At 47.3% G+C, this 21,267-nt stretch overlaps 1 protein-coding gene across 2 annotated transcripts in view; it reads left to right on the top strand.

Annotated features, from left to right (window-relative positions):
* The window catches only part of CABLES1 (Cdk5 and Abl enzyme substrate 1), a 111,117-nt gene that overhangs the window by 38,055 nt on the left and 51,795 nt on the right, over positions 1–21,267 (top strand). For both annotated transcript variants that reach the window (XM_064577827.1, XM_045886935.3), the window contains exons 2-3: positions 9,580–9,651; positions 15,116–15,208. In XM_064577827.1, coding sequence (XP_064433897.1) covers positions 9,580–9,651; positions 15,116–15,208 — 165 coding nt within the window. The remainder of the gene's footprint in view (positions 1–9,579; positions 9,652–15,115; positions 15,209–21,267) is intronic.

Genomic DNA, 21,267 nt, shown 5'->3' with positions numbered 1-21,267 from the left:
TCAAAATCCATTTCTCCTGAAGGCCCTTTAGAACAGAGAAAGGTCAGGCTGGGAACCAAGGGAGAAACTCAGGGGAGCGATTATGCTGCAAGGGCAGCCTCCTAGAGGTCCCTTTAAATACTGATGTGGAAGTAACCAGCCTTCCTGAACTCCCTGCTGGTCCTAATTAAATTAGCTCTCATCTTTCCAGGACTGGGGAGCCAGGGAGAGGGGTGCCCCTCCCGCCAGAGTTGGACTTTCTCGTGGAGGAGGTGCACCTCAGCCTTTGTGCGGCAAACCCCATACAGCTGGGCGTAGAGAGCCCTCGTTTTGCTTTCGAATGGAAAAGTGTGTATGTGGCTTAGAAAGTGTTGAGCATGCAAAGGCATTCTTGCAAAGCACCAGTAAGTCCTCCTAATGATAGGGCAAGGAAGGGCGGTCGCCTGTGCTCAGCCCATTGTCAGGGTGTGGTATTTAAGAGAAGGCCCCGTCCTGAGGACAGAGAAAAGTGTCCAGGATGAAACACGCTTCCTGAAGAGGCTTGAGATGAGTGGAGGCCACACATCCATCAGATACAACTCGGTGCTCGTGGGCCTTTACCAGGCTCGGCAACCGGTTGCAGTCAGCCTCTTTCTAAGGAAGCAACCCCAGCCTACTGCATCTGCACCCTCGTTCCCCGACAGGAGCCCTGCAGGTGTTCGCACACCTCTTTTGTTCATCTGGTGTCAGAAGGACACACTGCATGAGGGTGCGCTCACACTTATGTGGCGCCAACCCTAGCCCCACCCATCCATTCTAGCTCCTCCCGGAACCAACCCTGGCCATCTGATAGGGGGCCTGTTTCCTGGCTCCTTTTTGGTTCTTCCCTGACTTTGCTTCCGAGGATTCCTCTGTGCCTGGTACATACCTGGTATTCCATCCTATTCAGCTCTGGTAGGGCAGAAATGCAAAATGAGAAATCCGCCCTAGATTTGCCTTTTGACACTCTCATGCTAGTCGGGTTCCTCCTTCTCCTCGCCTCTTCCCAATTGAATTTTGGTTCTCCTTTGAGCTCACTCATGCCATACCTGGTCTCTCCTGGCCTTAAACTCTGAGCCCAAGGTGTTGGATTTCTAGTCGCCCTCCCCCACCTGGCCCAGGGAATCCCTTTTGCAGAGAAACCCTGGATTTGATTGCTTGAATTCTGATGCCCATCTAGAACATCCATGAGTTGGCCCCATACTTCTTGCACAGGTTATGTTAGATTGACAGAGCTCTTCTGTCTCCAGGATGTGAAGCTAACCCTTTTATTCTTGAGTGGTTTTCCATTGCTCATCTCTCTCCCTCCCTCACTGTGTCCTGGCTTGGTCCTCACTCTTTCCCCTCGATCCCCAGGTTGGTATCCAGCATGTTTGGTCACAAGAACATCATTTATCTCTCAGCCACGCAAAACCCCAAAACTTCCTGAATCCTGATTATGTCCACTTTTGGTTTTTGCATTTCTGCACATTTGGTCAGCTTAGGACACGACACTGTCACCCAGCCCGCGGCCCTGGCTGGCCCCTTTATTTCCTGATACCCTGAGGGTGTCCCAGGAGACTGGGCAAGGGCCTTTGCGGTGGCCCAGGGTGCTGTGGGACATGCTGTTTTCTGACCTCCCCATCTAGTCCCTTTGTCAGAGGAGTTTGAACTTGTTTCCACAGCAAATCTTTGTGGATCTTACCCTGGGGAATGACATGACGGAAAGGGTGTTTTATAAGGTTAGCAGGGTGGTGGTGGGCAGCGTGGACCCAGGCATCTGAGGAGGGAGTACCCGGCCAGTTCCTAAATCCTGCCAACAAGTCTGTCTCTGAACAGCCCTAAATACTGAGATGACCTCACACCTTGGTTTTCCAGGATTTGGCAAGTCTGATGACAACTTTGAAATGAAAGTAAACTCAGGCAAGCCAAGTGCTTTTGTATTTTCTGTAAACACTTAAAGTTGCTTTCTTGACCTGTGTATAAAAATGTAGCGGGCTCTGCACTGAGCATGGAGCCTGATGTGGGGCTCGATCTCACGACCCTGAGATCGTGACCCAAGCCGTAATCAAGAGTCAGACACTTCACTGACTGAGCCACCCAGGTGACATCCCCCCCTTTTCTTAAAGATAATCCTCTATTTTCCTTCTTTTTAAAGGAAAATTTCCACGACCCGCTGGGGGGTTTGAATTGTCTCCATCCGTATTCCGGGTATGGAGCTGGCTTTAGATGCATTAGCTGCTGTGGAAGGTTTTTCACAAGCAAGCCCGCTGTGTGTCCTTTGCTCGGAGGCAGAGCAAGGGCTGACTGGTGCAGTGGGGTGTTGGTTGATTGCCCCAGCCTGGGGGCCTGGCCCAGCTAGCCTGCCACTGCAGTGATAGATTCCGTGGCTCTTCTCTGGGGTCTCCCCCCCCAGTCGGACTGGCAGCCGTGGCCAGGTGAGCAATAAGGGCCATTTTCAGTTCCATCACCACCTTTGCTGCTGGACAAAGCTTTAGATCTGTGCAAAGCAGGATTAAGCCTGGATCTAATAAACACATCTTCGTGCTGAAGGTAAGGCCGATTTTGCTTTAAGACTGTGTGTGTAGCTTCTATTAAGAGGTGACAGCTGACTTTCCTTTCTTCATCTGTGAACACATATGTATTGGTGCAAAAACAGTTTGCTTCTTCACTGAGCCCAGTCCAATTTGACTTCTGCTAAAGGAGCATCTGGAATCTTGGCTTTAACTTTTGCCAAATCATGAACAAAGTTATAACTTAGTTGCTGCATCTGTTGAGTAAGCTTATGATGCTGTGTGTCAACAACTCAGAGCTATGTTAGAGAAACGAAGGAAGTAACAGTGCATATTAGAGGTGCACTTGGCTTTCAGAGAGCCTGGTATTTGAAAACCAGCGTTTTCCCAAAGGTGTTATCAATGACAGTATAATTCTTGGATGTATGGAGGTTCTTCTCTATAGGGTTCCTTTAAGTAGTAGGCTCCCATAGTAAATAAGCTTACCAATTACAGACTTCTGCGCTGCTTTCTAGGAACACCTCTTGTGCATGACCTGAACACTATTCTTAGAACAAAAGAATAGGTTTGTGATGTGGAGATACAAGAGACGGGGTAGGATCTCAGGACATTTTATGAAGAGATTTCCTATCTGCTAAAGAGGCCAGCCCTGCTAGTTTCTAGGTGAGTGGCCTCCCTCTGTTTTCTTGCTGGGTCCTGTTTGGGCCCCTTGGAAGCTTTGAACTCTAAGTCAGAAAAGGAGACTTAAGAGATGAAGCTCCCTTAGTCTCTTGGTTGAGGTGGGACTTCTTCGTGTCCAGCCCTGACTCCTTGCCTGCAGCTCTGTAGCACCAGCTTTACCTGGGAAGGGGGTCTGCACCCTGATAGTCCTCGGAGTTCTCGGAGAACCCAGAAAGGTTTCGGACCACTCCCCCACACCTGCAGGTTGATGTTGTGAACCTGCAGGCATCGGGACCAGGCCTTGAGGTGAGGTTGGAACCCACTCCTCCTGGTGGCCCTTGGTCCCCCTCCTCTCACCTCTACTGACCTCCTTCCCCAGCTGGAGAACAAGGTACCCTAGGCGAGACCCCTGGATTCTCTGTTGGCTCCTCCTTCTTCATACCCTGCTCAGGCGCTGCAAGCATCTCCACAGGTGGAGACAGATTGCAGCTTTGTCCCACGGCAGGGTGCTGTTCCCACTGCCCCTTGCTTTTATAAAGTCAACCCTTTTTTCTTTTCACAGTTTCAATCACAGACAAATATATATATTTACATTTCTTGGTAGATGTGGAACTAGGAAAAGGGTCTGAGAGGACATCAAATTCTTATAGGGTGCCCCTGGCCACTGGGTTTGCAGGTCATTTCTCAGTTTCCACTTTATACGTTTCCTGATTTGAATTTTTTTATGGTGAGATGTATTACTTTTATAGTCATAAAAGCAGTTCAAATTCCACTTGGAAAAATGAATGTGTAATAATAAACAGAAGAAACCCATTTTTTAAAAAAAGGTTTTATTGATTTATTTCAGAGAGAGAATGTGAACACAAGTCCGGGGGAAGGGCAGAGAGAGAGAGAGAAGCAGGCTCCCCACTGAGCCGAGCCCAATACAGGGCTCGATCCCAGGACCCCAAGATCATGACCTGAGCCGAAGGCAGACACTTAACTGACTGAGCCACCCAGGCGCCCCAGAAGAAACCCATTTTATTTTTTTTAATGTTTTTTTAATTTATTCATTTGAGAGAAGAGAGAGCATGAGCGGGGAGAGGGGCAGAGGGAGAGGTAGCAGGGAGCTGGACGCAGGGCTCGATCCCAGAACCCTGAGATCATGACCTGAGCCAAAGGCAGACGCTTAACCAGGCACCCCCTTAGAAGAAACCCATTTTAAACATCATGTGTTATACCTGTGACTGTCACTCAGCTGTCCCTTCCTTCCCGCCCTCCCGCTAGATGAGGGTCTTCTGCCTCCCTCTACTTCCTGTTGTAGTGCGACATTGGGAAGCTTTCTGAGGATGATGTTGGAACTTCTGTTGATCAGACTGGGAACTCATATATTTAGTAGAGAGAGCCCACTGATAACTGTGTATAGAAAAGCATTGAGTGAAAATCAGGTGCTTTTTGGGAAAAGTCCATGAGAACCCACCTGCCTGATGATGGAGTTCATCATTTTATTCAGCCAGCCTTAACTGAGTATCTACTGTTGCTAAAATATGCTCTATCCCTAGGCCAAATGAGTGAGGAAAGCATGGCCCCTCACTTGAGTCAGCCCACTGTCTAGTGTGGTTCAGTTTTGTCTGGGGGAGATGGTCAGCAGGTGAAAGACATTGGCAAAAAAGCAAATAAATTACAAGTATGTGCATGTCTTATGTCTATATTAGTTATAGGTTATTTTTGTGGTGGTTGTGTTTTTCTTTTTTGAGGTCATAATAACTGTCTGAGCAGATTTAAGCCATGACCTCAGCTCACCCATCACCTGTGTAACTGAGGTATCCATGATGCCCTCGCTTCCTTCACACCTGTGAAGGCATAACCATGCCCTCCAGTGGCCCGTCTTGTAGCCAGGAAGGGGGCTCCTTACATGGGGAGAGCTGGAGCCATGGAGGAAATTACCTTTTTGTGAGGATAGCATTGGTTGGCCCAGATGGTCCAGGTTCCTTCTCGCTCTCAAAGCTTGTGTTTTGCTCCCAGAGATTTTTAACGGGCCCCAGGGGTTCCAATGGGCAGCCAAAGGGAGAGAGCATTGATCCAAACTTACTTCCTTGTTTGACACTGAGGCTAAGGCCAGGGGCCACCTTCCTCATCACTTGCTGGTCCTGTCAGACTCACATGCTGTCCCCTGTGGGGCCCGCTGCCTGACATTGGCTTTTGAGTCAAGCTGCTGCTTTAGGTCACCCCTTAAGGGGATTGCCCTTGACCAGCGGGCCCAGCTGGACCCCAGGATGACCCTGCCTGGCCTCCCTGATCAGCGGGGACAGCAGCGAGCTCAGAGTCCAGCTCTGGTGAGGCTCGTCTGACAGTTACCCCCCTGCCCCCATCAGCCCTCTCTCTCAGAGGCACTCTGCTTGCTGTACTAAGAAGAGATGACCCCTTTCCAGAAGCTCTGATGAAGATGCCCCGGGCAGAGCTCCTACTTTGCCCCTCACTCTCCTCGGGTCCCCAGCATTGCTGCCGACTGGGCTGACAAGAGCTATGGCCAGGAGGCCTTTTGGTTGGCGGGGCAGCTGCCCTACCCCCGTCAGCTTGTGTGGATAGTTACTCATTGTTACTGCGCTGACACTTTCGTGCCCAAAAGATACTTTCCAAATACTGGCCCTGGGTCTTGCCTCGTCCAGTCCCCTGTTACCCCAGGCACATGTTTTTCCATGTGATTTTTTCCCCTCTCTTCTTCCAGTGACCTTTCCTTAAGTTTTAGCTAAGTGGATTCATTATAACCAGCCCTGAGTCTCAGGAGCACACAGTGACTTGCTCTGCAATGAACCATCAGCCCTGATGGTAAGTGGATTAATCTGGTCCAGGTAGATGTATCCAGATAAGCAGTCTTGTCATGGATTAGGACTTACTTGTCTAGACAGAGTCCAGCTTTCAAAAGATAATATTCTCAAATGAGTCTGGGGGCTTTAGGGAAGCTGGTGTGTATAGTCATTGAATGTGAGCCACATTGGCCTAAAAAGTATTCAGCGACAGTGTGGAAAGGCCCAAATTGTAACCATCAGACAAGGCAGGGAAGCCTGATGACTCAATTGAAGGACCAGTCACGGCCTCTTCCCATTTGATGATGTTGACACGTAATGCTTGGGCTCTTACTTAATGTCTGCTTGCTTAATAAGAAAGCTATGTATTGTCAGTCATTTAAACATGGAAACACCTCTGCTTGTTAACTGTGCCCAATGATGAGGACTTCGCATAGTAATGGACTTCGTTTATGAGGCAGGACTGCAGGGAGAAGTAGGTTCCCAGCTGAGCAGGGAGCCTGATATGACACTCGATCCCAGAACCCCGGGATCATGACCTGAGCTGAAGGCAGACACTCAACTGACTGAGCCACCCAGGCGTCCCAGATGTACTGGCTTATTTTTTTTTTTTAAGATTTTAAAAAAATTTTATTTGATTGAGAGAGACACAGCGAGAGAGGGAACACAAGCAAGGGGAGTGGGAGAGGGAAGAAGCAGCTTCCCACGTAGCAGGGAGCCCGATGCGGGGCTCGATCCCAGGACCCTGGGATCATGACCTGAGCCGAAGGCAGACGCTTAACTGACTGAGTCACCCAGGCGTCCCTGTACTGGCTTTTAGAAAACAAATCCTGGGCACCTGGCTGGCTCAGTCAGTAGAGCATGTGACTCTTGATCTCAGGGTTGTGAGTTCAAGCCCCACCTTGGGCATACAGATTACTTTTATTTTTTTGTAAGATTTTATTTATTTATTTATTAGAGAGAGAGTGCAAATGAGTGGGGGGAGGGGGAGAGGGAGAAGCAGACTCTGAGCTAAGCACTGTGCTAGATGTAGGGCTTGATCCCACAGCCCCGAGATCATGACCTGAGCCAAAATCAATAGTCAGACACGCAACTGACTGAGCCACCCAGGCGCTCCGTAAGATTTTATTTTTAAGTAATCTCTATACCCAGCATGGGGCTTGAACTCACAACTCCGAGATCAAGAGTTGCATGCTCTACTGACTGAGCCAGCCAGGTGCCCCTCAAATTTGGTTGTTTTCCAAATAAGCACCTTTCTTTTCTGGTGTAGGAAGAGCTAGATACAGCTTTTTGATAGGGAAATTGTCAGATTATGTGCTTTTGTGAATGGACCTATTTTTCCAGGGTGAACACCCTGGTCTGAGTGTTGGATGAGAGCCTGTGGGGTCCCAGGCTACATGCCAGGGCCTTGTGTGTTCATCATGGGGTTCACTTGGCATTTGCAGCTGGAGTGCCAGCCACACTGTTCTTGGAGGGGCGGGGAGGCAGCCCCAAATGCTGGAGGAGGCCTGGGGGTACTAATTTTACAGGTGGCCAGTGCATCTGCGAAGGTGGCACGAAGTTCTTCTTAGAGGGTGTAGGTGTCGAAGGAGCATGTGCCTCAGGTGGGCTCAGGCATAAGCCATTTTGGGGTGACCTTGCTACTGGCTGGGGTTGGAGGAGGGGCCAGAGCTAGGACAGCCAGGCTGATCCCAGTCCGTTGAGCCAGAATGAGGGGGTGGTGGAGGAGGTGTCAGGTGAGGGTGCAGCCTCAGTGGGAGGAACTGGAGTGTTGTCAAAAACCCAGGAGCTACTGATCATTTTTTGCCCTGTGCCAGGGAATCTGTCTCTGTTTCTTATTCTCCTTTTCTAGTTTCATAGATGAGGAAATTGAGGCTCAAAGATTAAGGAGTTTTTCTAAGACTCCAAAGCCTCTGAACCCCAGGACTGAAATCTGAATTTGTTTGACTCAGCATGCATGGTGCTTGTGGAATTGCACCTGCCTCTCAATGGGGGCCGTGGGGGCCCCGATCCCTAGGAACTGTGACGGGTGGGAGTGTGACTGACTGAGCATTTGCCCTATTCCAGCCTGGGACTCTCTACCTGGAAGGGCTGTGTTTCAACTGATGGCCTGGTCATTTCAAAGCCACAGCTGCAAGGGGCTGTCACAGGGGTCCTGGTGTAGCCGAGTCCCTGGAGTTATAGGGCTGCGCAGGACAGCCCTACGTACTAATGAATTGGCCACCTATAAAATCACCACCTATAAAATCAGTTCCCACCCCCTTGGGCCCCCATGCACCCCTCTCAGGTAAGACCAATGTCTCCCCACAGCCATTGCCTCAGGTCTGGCTATTAGAAATCTGGGAATATTATGGAAATGGAAATTCAATGTTAGTTAAGTGCAGAGGGACATTGCAGATCTTGCAAAAGGTCCAGTGAGTCATGAAGACACTGGAGGTAATGTTATAGAATCTCTTGGTACTCCCACACTGACAAATGAAGGTCTGAGAGAATACCAGTTTACCATTGAAGAGCAAAGAAGAAGGGGTGTGATGACTCTTTTGGAAAGGAATTGATATCAAGATTAAGAAAGGCACTTAGAAAATTGATGAAGCCCTTGAATCGTTTGCAAAAATGACCTTTCTGGTTGTCTTATTAAAAGTAAAACATAAGGCAAAAGGTTCCAGGGTAGTTGGTCAGAAAAAGTACACACAAAACAAAAGAAAGAACACTCATTTTATTTTGTTGTTGTTGTTCTTTAGGACAAATTAGAACATGGTTATAATTGCATGTCTTTAGCCTAATTTTATCAAATGTAATATGAAATAGGCTTATCCTTCACATTATAGTCCCCTTTTTTCAAGATAGAAACCCAATCGGATTTTTTTCTACTTCCTCAGCCAAACCATTTACTATGAAATGATGGTCTTCGTTCAAATGGATTGATTGTAAAGTTACGAGCCTCTGCACACCACCCTGGTCCCTATAACAGATATTCTCAGTTAACTAGGACCTGTTCTTCTTTTAATCTGGCAAAAGAAACTAGATTCAGGAGGTTTTGGCTGGTGGTTTGCAATTCTTTAGCAGCCCCAAAGAGTCCATGTTTTGTCTAATCATGCCCTGGTGTCTATTCTTACTGGTCTCTGAGAAACTTTCCCAAAGGAGTAATGTCTTCCTCGTTTGTAGTTGCTTTTGAAATCATGGCCATCCAGAGACCATAACTTTTTTATTGCATCCTAATGATTTTCAGATTTTATTTAATACGATTTTAAAATTTAATATTTATCAGTTAACCTGGTTCAGACCAGGGGGTATTTGAATACTTAACAGTATTATCTAATGCTTTAGAAAAACTGCACACAGTTTCCAAGTTAAATAAGAGGCATCTTGTCTTTTTTGAGAAAATTGCTGCGTAAAAGGATCAACATAAAGTGGCACTATTAACCAGAGAGAATGCTCAGAATTCAGCAAGGCAAGATGGGCCTGGCATTCAGGGTGCAGGCTGGGAAAATGGCAGCCTCTTAAAGACAGCTTTTGTCCAGTCTTTTTTTTTTTTTTCTTTTTAATAGACTTTATTTTTTAGAACAGTTTTAGATTTACAGAAATGCCTGATCCATTTTACAATGAGGTTTTTAACTTCTAGATTTTCTTCCCTCTTTCTGCAGACGTCGCCTCATCTCCCAGAGGTCATCCTTGGAGACTCTGGAAGATATTGAGGAGAATGCCCCTCTACGGAGGTAAGTTTTTATTGGTGTATTTATGTGTATGTAAATGGCCTGCAGTACAATATGACAGCCAAAGTTTTTTTTTTTTTTAAGTCCTTGATCTACAGAATTAAATTTTTTAAATGATGGCCTGATCTCAGACTCATAGTTTGGAAACCCCAAGCCTGAGGACCACTAGAGCAGTATTAAATCTCAATTATGTATTGGGAAAGCCAGGTTTGCATGGTGGATTTGGATGCTGTTTCCTTTTCAGTGTCAAAGCTGCTGTTTGCTGCCTATCATTGTCCCAGCTTTCTTAGGTGCAGTGACACAGTGATCACAATCCTGGATTTCATTAGCAGGTGCCCACATGACTCCATCACCAGTTGCTGGGGAAACTCAATTAGGATAGCTGTGAGGGCTTCCTTGGGGCTGAAAGTGATTTCTCCATTGGGATTGGAAAGGTGCTCGCAAGGTGTTTGGGTGACAGCAGTTGCTGAGCTGTGCCGTGCCTCCGGCAGCTTTCCTTGCTCTCATCCTGCACCTCACCGCCGACCCCCATCTGTGCCTTAGTCTCCCCTGACCTTCCTTGAGTGGAGGAGACCGTATTCACACAGCACATCTCCTTTAGTCTTCACAGCGGCTCAGCTGGGCTGGTTGCGGGGTGCTCCTCCTGCAGAAAGAACCGAACCAGGTTGGGACGCGGATGCTTCACAGGGCATGCGCCGTGGCTTCACAGGGCATGCGCCGTGGCTTCACAGGGCATGCGCGCGGGTTGCGCCAAGGGAGGCCCGCGGGAAAACGTACGCTCCCATTGGCTCGACCAGCTTCCGGTATCCACGTCTGCGCACCTCGTGCTGTGGCCGCTGGCCAGGACTCGGGTGTGTGGGCTCCTCTTTTGAGCTTAAGAGAGTGCTGCTGTGGACCGAGGCTTCTCTCCCACTGGAGCCCGCCCATTCCCCACCTTGGGCTTTACTCCCAGGTTAGTCCTGTCCACAGACCATCTGGATGGAAGGTGGAGCATAGACAGGCGGCGGATCTGATCGAGAATATTGGGTGACTGAGTCTTGCAGCTGATGTCATTCCAAAGACAAAGTCAGGGCCAACCAGTCCGATTTCCACTTTTGAAGTCTTTTTGAAAACGTACGTAATCCCTGGGACCATCTTAGGGTGAATGGCGTGTGGCTGTGTGATTAATGTGGCTTAGGTGCGGGTGTTCTTCTATCCCTTGCTATTAAATATTGGGAGAAGGCTGTTTCTTTGGTAGTCCTACAAAAAGCTGCACAAAAAGTCCACTTAGGGAGCTGGCTGGAGTCCAGAGTTATCCTCGAAAGTGGAGGAAAAATGTTCTCAGGTGGCTTTGAGCGGCTTTGGCATTGGAGCAGGTAAGGTCACTCTTGCCACAAATGGGGAAATCAATGAATAGGACTAAAAAGCTCCTGGTGTTTGAGAGACTGTGAGAGGCGTCAGTTAAAGCAGTGTGGTAGCTGTGAGTCAAGGAAAACCAGGTAAAAAATGTTACTCTGTCCTCAGGGATTCAGGTGGCTAAAGGGGGGTGGGGAGGAGAAGGGCGAGGAGGAGCTACCTGCTGTGTGCCTGGTCACGTGCCGCATGGTCACCTCTGTACCCTCCTCCCAGAATCCACCCAGGCTGATCCTCTGCTCTCTACCCTTCAGTCGCCCGATACTACGGATGAGCACAGTAAAAAGGGCTTATCTGCCTTAGTTATAACTTATCCAACTCTTACTTACAGAATACTATACTTAATTTCCAACAAATCTTCTGTAAATAAAAAATTTAAAAAACAAGACTGAAACCAAGGGAATCTGGGCAGTTTGGGAAGGCTTTATTTTCCCTAATAGACTTTAAAAAAAAAAAGTTTTAATATTTACTTAGAAAGGATGAGCACTGGGTGATGTACAGAATTGTTGAATGACCATATTGTACACTTGAAACTAATGTAACGCTGTATGGAACTATAATAGAATTAAAAGTAACAACTAACTAACTTAGAAATGTACTTATTCCTAGGAAATAAAATTAGCATGGCATAGCAGAAGGGATATTCATTTGGGAATCTGGAGGCCTGAATTCTTGGTTTGATTCTTCTACTAACTGGTTACATGGCCTTAGACATTTTATTTAGCTTCTCTGGGGCCTCAGTTTTCCCATCTGTAAAATGGGAGGGCAAATTGACTGCTCTCTGAGGTCCTTTCCAGCTCCCAATTTTGTGAAATGAATGTACCAGTAATGATACTGAAGTGTTTTGGGAACTGTGGGGACCCAAGGCTATTAGCCCAGCTTGTTTTTAAACTCAGCACATTGAACAAATGGCTGCAAAGCATCTATTAAAAACCTTTTGCATAATTAAGTGTATGCTGTAATCAGTGCTAACAAGAAAGAGCTAATCTTTCATTAAATTAGTTTTTAATTTAATTCTATCCTAATTTAATTTTGCATTACTTAAGATGTATGTTTTTAAATGGATACTGAAATTAATTCGTTCTTTGCTTAACCTGTCACAAGCTGAGTGCTCTGTCTTCCAGTTTCCTTGGCAATGGTTGCCAGTGCCACAGTTCTCTTTTAAAACATTTCTTAGATTCCCTGGTGGTTTAGTTGATTGCTTTAAAAAATGCAAGACAACAAACAACTTGCTAAAGGAGGGGCTAGATTAGTAGCATATGCCCTTATAATTGGGTGCTGATACATTCTTTTTTAAAGTCTCATGTTTCTCTTGCACATCACAGTTTGCTAGTAAGTTAGTGTCCTGCACCTGCCTAGAACTCCAGGAGTTAAGCATTCATAATGAGAGCCTTTAGACTAAGGAGTTGTCCACCTGCCCGGTGGTGACCTGGTGTCCTAGTATTAAGGAGCCGGGACGTTGCTATGAGGTGTCCAGAAAATCCTCAGTTTGGTGGTGGCGAATGTGCCAGCCATCTCCACCTGCCTCTGTTTTCGGGCCTGTCTGGGTTGATGGGTGTTGGCTGCTGCACCGTTCGGTGATTACCGGTACCTCCTCCTCCCCCTGTGAGTGCCAATAATCCCCTGTGGCCCTTTTGCCGACTTCCAGTTCTAGCAGAAGGCCGGGGAATGTTTGTGCTCAAACCTGAAGGGTAACAGCACGGGAGGCAGAGAGAAACTCAGGTCTTCCCTCCTCTGGGCTGGGATCTGTACCAGCTTCGGGCTGCTGGGGGCAGGAGTACCTACTAACCCATCACAGTCCAGCTCTTGGCCCACTGTCCTCTGGCTGGCTGGCTCAGGAAGCTCTGCTGTTTGAGGGGAAGCAGGGTAAGGGTGTGAGGACACTTTTGGACACTTGGCCCTAACCAGAAACCAGTGGAAGCATAGCCTTATGCTTTCAGAGATTCTCTTCTCTCCAGTGGCTACCTGTCTCTAGAACCTTCTGCATTGTTTGTGAGAGACATTTGGGGACCTTGGGTGGCCTGCAGACTCAGTCATTTTGGAGGTAGAACTGAGGCAGTTTGGGGTCCTGGGTCTGCTTCCAGAGAGCTGCCCCAAGAAGGCAGAGTGAGGCTCCATGCCCTTGAACCTCGGTAAGGCTAAATCTGAGTTTGGAAGCTTGGAGTGGGAAGGGGGATTGATGGGTGCTGTCTCTTCAAACCCTGCCTGAAGGCCACAGGAAACATTGACTAAATAAAGGTCTTTAAAAGATTCTAAAACCAAGAATTCAGAACCCTTGGTGACAGCTACAATTTTAAGAATATAGGAAGCAAATAATAACAAAATATGCATGCTTTGTAGCTAATGGTCTATTAATAATCACAATACTGAGATTTGTATACAAATATTTACATGTATATACACGTGTATGAATGTGAATGCTTGTATTTGAGTGTGTCACTTGACAGTTTATGAATCTCTTGTATATGTCATTACATTTAATCCTCACAACAAGGCCCGAGGGATCTGAAATATTACTAGTGATAGGGCAGAGTTGGTGAGTTTGGGGCTAGAGGCAGGGAGGACTGTGGTTGCTGCTGTGAAGTGTCTTACAGGGCCACATGGGTTCTGCATGGTCCATGGACCCTGCCCTGATGTGGTGGACATGAAGGGGGGCTTTCCCTCCTCTAGACCCAAGGACTGGGGAGCCCCGTTTTCCCCATGAAAGCTGCCAGATACCTGATACCAGGTCTTTGCTTTAGGCTGCACTCATTCACTTCAGTATGTTTTTTTTTTTCCGAGTAGGGAGAAAAAAAAAAATTCATTCTTAGCACTCCCAGGGAATGGCTTCTCGGAAAACTGGATCTTTATTAGAGGATGGGTAAGGGGGCTTGAGGGAACATACACCTGACGTCTGGGCCAGGGACTTCACCCAGTTTCCCTTGAGCTGGGCCCTTGGAATCGCTGTGCAGGTCTGTGACCTTGCCCGTTTCCCAGTCCTGTACCCCGGCATGCCCCCACGGCCCACCTGCCCTCAGCTGTACCTCCTTGCTGGGTCATCTTGTTAATCTTACCAGAAGCCTCAAACTTCAGAACTGACTGAACTCGGGTGGTGGCCCTACCCCAGAGCTCAGTGTGGCTTTGGGAAGCCAGGCACTGCTGTTCCAAAGCTCCCTCTTCGAAACTTAAGGTCCTAAGTACCCACACCCCATGGCAGGAGCCAGTCCTTGGCGCCAATGGTCAGAAAGGTTTAAGTAGACAAAAAAATTGGTAGCAGAAACCCAGAGACATCACAGCTCCCTTTCTCAAGACAAGACCAAACTTCAGACTCTTTATTTGTTGATTTTTTTTTCTTGCCCTTTTTCTTACTGTTGCAGTTGTATAACTTTAGAATTTGCCAGGTAACTTGGAAAAAAATACAGACAAGATCTTTCTAGCCTGTGGTGTGTTCTGTTAGTCCTGTAGGGCAAGCAGTGTCATATATTCCAGGAAAAAAGTAATTTGAATCCCAGTCCGTTCAACAAATGTTCATTTAAAAATGTATCTTGGGGAAAAAAGGAAAGAAAGAAAACAGCGGCTCGTTCCAAGTAAAGCCGTGACTTCCAGGCGTAGTCAAGTTAAGCACTGAAGCAGCTGTCCAGGTGGTTCAGGCCAGAGTCCTGCTATGGAAGAAAAATGATCTGGCATTGCCTTTAAACTAAATTTTCCAGTGTTTTTCTTCCCCCTGTAAATTCTTTAAATTTACAGTTTTCTGTTCCCGTTACCGGTGTTGATACAGGAGGATTCTTTTTAAGATGACAAGAAAGAATAATGTCTTTGGAATCCATGTAGGTTATGTTATTGTAACTGTGAGGACAATAGTTTTCATTAGCTGGCTTTCCAGAGACCCATATAAATGATTATCAGGATTATCAAGGAAGTTGTCTTTCGTTGGGTTTTTTTTTTTTAAAGCTTCCTCCCTTCCAGCCGTATTGTCCTCATTATCCTCGGGGTGATTCAAACCATTTGTCTGGTCTTCCTTCCTGTCTTTGTGTGGAGATGTCTCAGCTGTCCTGTGGGCAACTGACCGTGTTTTTGAAATGACTTTATTTTTCAGATGTCGAACTCTCTCAGGTTCGCCCAGACCAAAGAACTTTAAGAAGATTCATTTTATCAAGAACATGCGGCAGCACGATACCAGGAACGGCAGGTATCAGACTATAGCGAGAACTGCCCCGCCAGCCTCCCTGCGGGAGGGGGGGGGTCCAGTGATGATGGGAGGAGGGGACCGTTGGTCTGGCCAGAGAAGCCCACGCTGCTGACAGCAGAACCTCACAGAACCTTCCCAAACAGACAGTTTCCATCCCACTCCCACTAGAATCACCCAGAGAAGTCTATAGAAAATGATGCTCCCAATAGCGGCCAAATATTCGGTGAGGTTTTCAGGCTGACTACAAATGGACTATTTAATAGCACTCAAATACATTTTTGTAGAAAAGCATTTTTTTTTTTTCCTTTTTCTGCTTTGTTGCATGTTACTTCCTTTTTTTCACTAAGGCTGTATGCTCTGGTCCGTAAATACCCCACCAGTGTGTGCCTGAACTTGGTTTTGGTGCTAGCTTTGATGACTCTTCAGGAGAGCAGGATGGTAGCTTTGCCAGCAGGTGGTTTTTGGGCGCCGATTCGGACTCCTGGGCCTACTGACATCTGGAACACGTGTTTCTCCCGCTCTTCCATTGCTCTTTTGGAAAGTGCTATTAAATGAAAATGACCGTGATTGAAATTTGTGTAACCCTGATATTAAAACTCCTGGCGATTAATAGATCGGTCCTTGTCATGGGCATGCTTCTGTCTGAAGGGCTAATGAGTCTATTCACGGCAGCCTGACGGCAGCACAGGAACAGAGCTCCAAGACCTCTCAGGGTCCCTGATGCTCTGTACCCTTTAGTGATGGCTCCTCCCTACTGACCTGTGACCTGCTGAGTGGTTTCCCATTAGCGGGAGAGTCAGAGACACCACCCCAGAGCAGAGGTACTTCCACAAAGACCATTTTGTTTTAGTGCCTCCGGATTTACAGAAGCCCATATAGCCCCCACTGATAATCGCTAATCCATATCAAATGAAAATTGCTCAAAAGTCTTGAGTTAGACGCATGGACTGACTGAGGCCCAGCGTACCTGTCTGTAATCTGGTATAAAATAACGCTCTACGACCCGAAAGATAACACTAATGATTACAATTTTTAAAGACTTGTTTTCTTGAAGTTAATACCTATGTTTTAAACCGATTGAAATAAAGAACATAATTTTACAGCTTTTGAGTGGTTTCAGAATAGCAGAACTGAGCTCCCTCATTAACGAGGGTTTGTGTAGTCGGTGTATATTCCTATTTTAAATACAGAGTTTTTGGTTAAAATGTACCCAGCTGTCATCTGTTAAAGAGAATCTGAATTTCTCTCACTTAGTCTCACTCTCACAGTTATTGTGCCTTATTCCCTGAACCACCCTGTTTTATTTTTCTTTTGAGGCTCTTACTGAACTGAAACCTCACTCATGCCATTTTTACTATAATTACTCATCGTTTATTTACATTTGTGTTCTTGTCATAATCTCCTTAACCATAAAATAAACATCAATAGCCTTTAATTCCCAAATCAAATCAAGACAGCCAAAGAAGTGGGCCAGATTAGTGGGCTTCCCCACCTCTGGTGGTGCTGATGCTGTGGAGGATGCAGAGGCAGCTGGGCACCTGGCCTGGTGCGGGAGTGAGAGGATGTAGCTACTAAGACATTTGGGCCGATGGGATTGCCGGCGTACAGGACAGAGCCGGCCTCCCCAGCACACCCTTGACCCAGGAACAGCGTAAACAGTCCAGAAAGCATGCAGTGGCTTGCAGTTTTGCTGGGGAATTTTCAGAGGGAGCCAGGAAGGATTATTAGCTTATCTGAAGATCTGAGAACTGGAATTTAGGGCAGGAAAGCTTGCTAAACGCTGCTCTGGGAACCACAGGCTGTGGGCTGTGCCACAGTCAGTTGTCTCTGCCCAGGTGAGAGGTGCTCTCCTTTCTTCCTCGGGTTATTGGCAAGGCTGGATTGTCCTTAGATAGATGAAAGAACTTGAGAGGACACCAGGAAGAAAATACGGTTTCTGAGTTGACAGAAGGAAATTGTGGTCAAGAGCCAATGAATGGGAGGATGTGACCCAGCCTTTTGAGAAAGGGAAGAATTGCCCCCATCATAGCTGGGCAGCGGGCATGAAATTGTCCTCATAGAGAGGCGCGTGGATGAGCTCTAGTCCAGCAGCGGTGGGGAGGAGGGATCCTGGTGGTGCTCTCGGAAGGGAGGGGCAGGTGCATGGGCAGGGGTCTCCGATTCTGCCATTTTGGGTATACTGAGGTACGTGCACGGCACCACACCAGAAGGTGCGTTCTTGCAGTGAGGATCGAGCTTGGGTTTGCCTGCCGGGGTTGGGAAGGAATGAGGCTTTACAGCGAAGGCTCATTAAAGGGCTTGAAGGTCTGGACTGAAAATGGAATGCCCTGAGTACCGGTATCCTGCCTCTTGTACCCGGGGAAGGAGACTGAGAAGGGGTCCGCAGAGTCCCCAGGCCCAGTCCCGCAGGGGTTCCCATTCACGGCTATGCCAGCTCCCAAGTGTCCGTGTGATCTCCGACTAGCACCCACCAGACTCTCAAGACTGCAGGCCGGACCCGGCGCCCACGCTGCTCTGGACCTGAAGACCTCAGAGTGGAGGCTACTCCGTCCCCAGGCCTGCTGAGTGTGTGTCACTGGCACCAACATGGAAGGGGGTTGGGGCTCCAGGCTCAGCAAGGACTAGTGCAGCTGACACCAGGAGAGGGGAGCATCTGTTCTGGGCCTTAGTGCCCAACCTGTGAATATGAAAAATGGTTTAAGACAGGAAGGAGAGAAATCATAAAAACTGAGAACCAAATGTGATAAAAGACAATACTTGCATTAAACTCAAGTGGACGTAATGATCAGCAATGTCGGGGTAGTGGCTTAGAAACAAACATTGGGGGCCCGGCTAGCTTCGTGTTCTCCCACTTCTCTCTGTGACATTAGAGGAATCTCAACGACGTCTGAAGTAGAGGTGAGCACCTTAAATAAAAGGTGTGGTTCTGATGGAGGATGGAATCTTCTTGAAGGAAAACCTATCTTCACCTTCTTCAAAATCAGTGAATTCTGTGCAGCTGGCCTTGGGGACCTGCTGGAAGGCTCTGTGTGGGATAAAGTTCAGAGCACCAAGCTCAGCGTGTTTCGGGGTCATGTTGCAGACCCTTGAGCCAGGTGGGGCTGAAGGCTGCGGCCTGGACACAGGTTAGAGACCCAGTGATGGAAGCTTCGGCTCTACCGTTGGGACCAGATGGTATCATGAGTTCTTGACCAGCCCTGCGTGGTGCTTTATCTCCTCACAGGGGACGTGATGAGGGGAGCCGCCATGCTCCGGTTCCACTTCTTTTTTTTTTTAAAGATTTTATTTATTTATTTGAGACAGAGAGAATGAGAGACAGAGAGCATGAGAGGGAGGAGGGTCAGAGGGAGAAGCAGACTCCCTGCCGAGCAGGGAGCCCGATGCGGGACTCGATCCAGGGACTCCAGGATCATGACCTGAGCCGAAGGCAGTCGCTTAACCAACTGAGCCACCCAGGCGCCCCTCCGGTTCCACTTCTGTTGTAACACAAACACAACACAGGTTGGTGATGGGGAAGTTGTGTTGGACTTGATGGTTGTGAAAGGCAGCAGTGCTTGGCTGGGTTTTAGGAAGACAGATCTCAGAACGTTCAGACATGAAGTGGATTCTTGTGGCTGCAGCCACATGGCCAAAAGGGATTATAAAATACATGGAGCATGAAGTGATAATGGGTAACATTTATTGAGTGCTTACTGGGTACCACGCTCTAAGTACTTTATATGCTTTGTTTCATTAACTCAGTGGGTATTTGTGGGTAAGTGAGTAGAGAGATCTTTTAAGTGGCTTTCAGTCTTCAGAACTATATATCTTGAGGAAGGGAAAGAATTTAGAAACAACCTTGAGAGGAAAGTATTGCTATTATTGTATTGGGTAAAATGATGCCCCCCAGAGACGTCCATGTCGTATCCCTGGGACCTGTGAATATGTTAGGTCACGTGGCGTGGGGGAGTTGAGGTTGCAGATGGAGTTGAGGTCACTGACCAGTTGCCCTGGAAATAGAATTATCCTGGATTATCTGGGTTTGCCCAGGTAATCATTGGGGTTCTTAAAGGTGGAAGAGGGAGGCAGGAGAGCGTCAGAGTGATAGGGTGTGAGAAAGACTCAACTCGCCATTGCTGGCTTTGAAGATGGTGAAAGGGGACATGAGCCAACGACTGTGGCTTCCCCTAGAAGCTGGAAGAGGCAAGAAAACAGATTCTTTCTTCGAGCCTTCAGTGGGAACCGGCTCTAACCCCTCGATGATAGCCCCACGAGACCCACGAGATAGTCAGAGTTCTGACCACCAGAGTTATAAGATAATAACTCTGTTGTTTTAAGCCACTGACTTTGTGGTAATTTGTTACCGCAGCCATAGGAAACGAAAACACTCGCCATCCCAGTTAACAAAGGAGGAAGCTGGAGCACATAGCTGGAGAGTGGGGGGTGGGATCCAGATCCAGGCATCAGATTGCAAAGTTCGCTCTCGTAATCAAAGGGAAAGGTGGGAGGTAAAAGTCCAAATATTATCAGACAGCAGGTCATGGTGGATTTGGAGAAAACTACTGAATTCTGCTTTTTAAAATCCATTAGCTAAAGGCCAAAGACTAATAAAAGAATGGCTTAAGTAAACTTGTAAGAATAGTTTGAGTAGCCCTAAGGTCCAGAGTGAAGTAAAGATTGATGAAAGAAAAATTGGCACCCTCGTACATGGCTGTTGGGAATGTAAAATGGTGCAGCCAGTATGGAAAGCAGTTCGGCAGTTCCTCAAAAAGTTAAACATACAATTATCCTATAACCCAGCAATTCCACCACCAGGTATATACCTAAAAGAATCGAAAAGAGGAATTCGAACAGATAGCCAAAAGGTAGAAACAAACCAAGTGTCCCATCAGCAGATGAGTGGATAAACAAAATACAGTGTACCCGTACAAAGGAATATTATTCAGCCATAATTAAGGAGTGAAGTCCTGATAACATGCTACAGTATGTGTGAACCCTGAAAACATCATGCTGACTGAAAGAGGCCAGACACAAAAGGTTACATAGTATACGATTCCATTCATACAAAATAACCAGGATAGGTAAATCTATAGAGACAGTGGTGGATAAGCAGTTGCCAGGGACTGGTTGAAGGGGGGACAGAGTTTCTGATGGGGTAATGGAAAAGTTCTGGGAGCAAGGTGATGATTGCACAGGGTTGTGCATGTACTTAAGGACAGTGAATCTACACCGAAAAACGGTTAAATGGTCGGTTTTCTGTTCTAGATGTATTTTGCCACAATCAAATAAAATGCCAGCAATAGCCATGGGGCTTTTAAAACCACATTCAGAAGCGGAGTGGGGAAGGGATGGTAAACTTCTTGGGGTCGGTGGTACAAGGACAGAGCAGATGCCAGCCGCCGGCCTTGTTTTCACTTCTTCAACATGCGCAACTGTGAGATGGCGACTCTAACCCAGGCAACATGCTGGGCACCCGCAGCGTTCAGTAAATAGATACCACTTCTTGTGGAATAAGGCAATGGAGAGAGGCCTTACATTTTGAAGTGAGTGCTAGTCTTTGGGGCCTAGATCCCAGGGAATGGGAAGAACTTAGAAACAACAAATGATCTTTAAAATGTCACTGAGAATAAAAGAAGTTTTAAGTCGAATGCCAGGCAGATGTTGCCTTAAAGAAGTCAAAAAGAGACCAAGGTGGTAGCAGAGGGTGAGCTCTGACCATCATAGGCTAGCAAGCATGCCTCAGGCGGGTTGCTGGCAGAGCTCTGGAGAGGACTGTTAAACAGATGGTTCGCGTGCTTTCAGAAAGAGTGGAGGTTGCTAGCCGTCAACGTGACTTCACTGAGAAGGAGTCACGTTAGGTTAACGTCATCTCCGTACTGGTGGAATAACTAGGTTAGTAAATTAGCGGACTGCCATAGACCTGACATTTCTTGATCTCAGCAAAATGTTAAGACTGTTCCTTATTATCACCCAGCCCAGCGGTCTCTGGGGGATTGTGAAGCTGGAGCACCTGCAGGCAGCGACCACAGTCCGCCTGAACGGGGCTCAAAGGAGCATCGCATGCCATATTCTCCTGAGCG

The sequence above is a fragment of the Mirounga angustirostris genome, unplaced genomic scaffold (assembly GCF_029215605.1).
Source record: "Mirounga angustirostris isolate CCGP_5_RB_7025 unplaced genomic scaffold, mMirAng1.0.hap1 SCAF_14, whole genome shotgun sequence".
Lineage (NCBI taxonomy): Eukaryota > Metazoa > Chordata > Mammalia > Carnivora > Phocidae > Mirounga > Mirounga angustirostris.
This window is presented reverse-complemented; position numbering and strand designations above follow the sequence as displayed.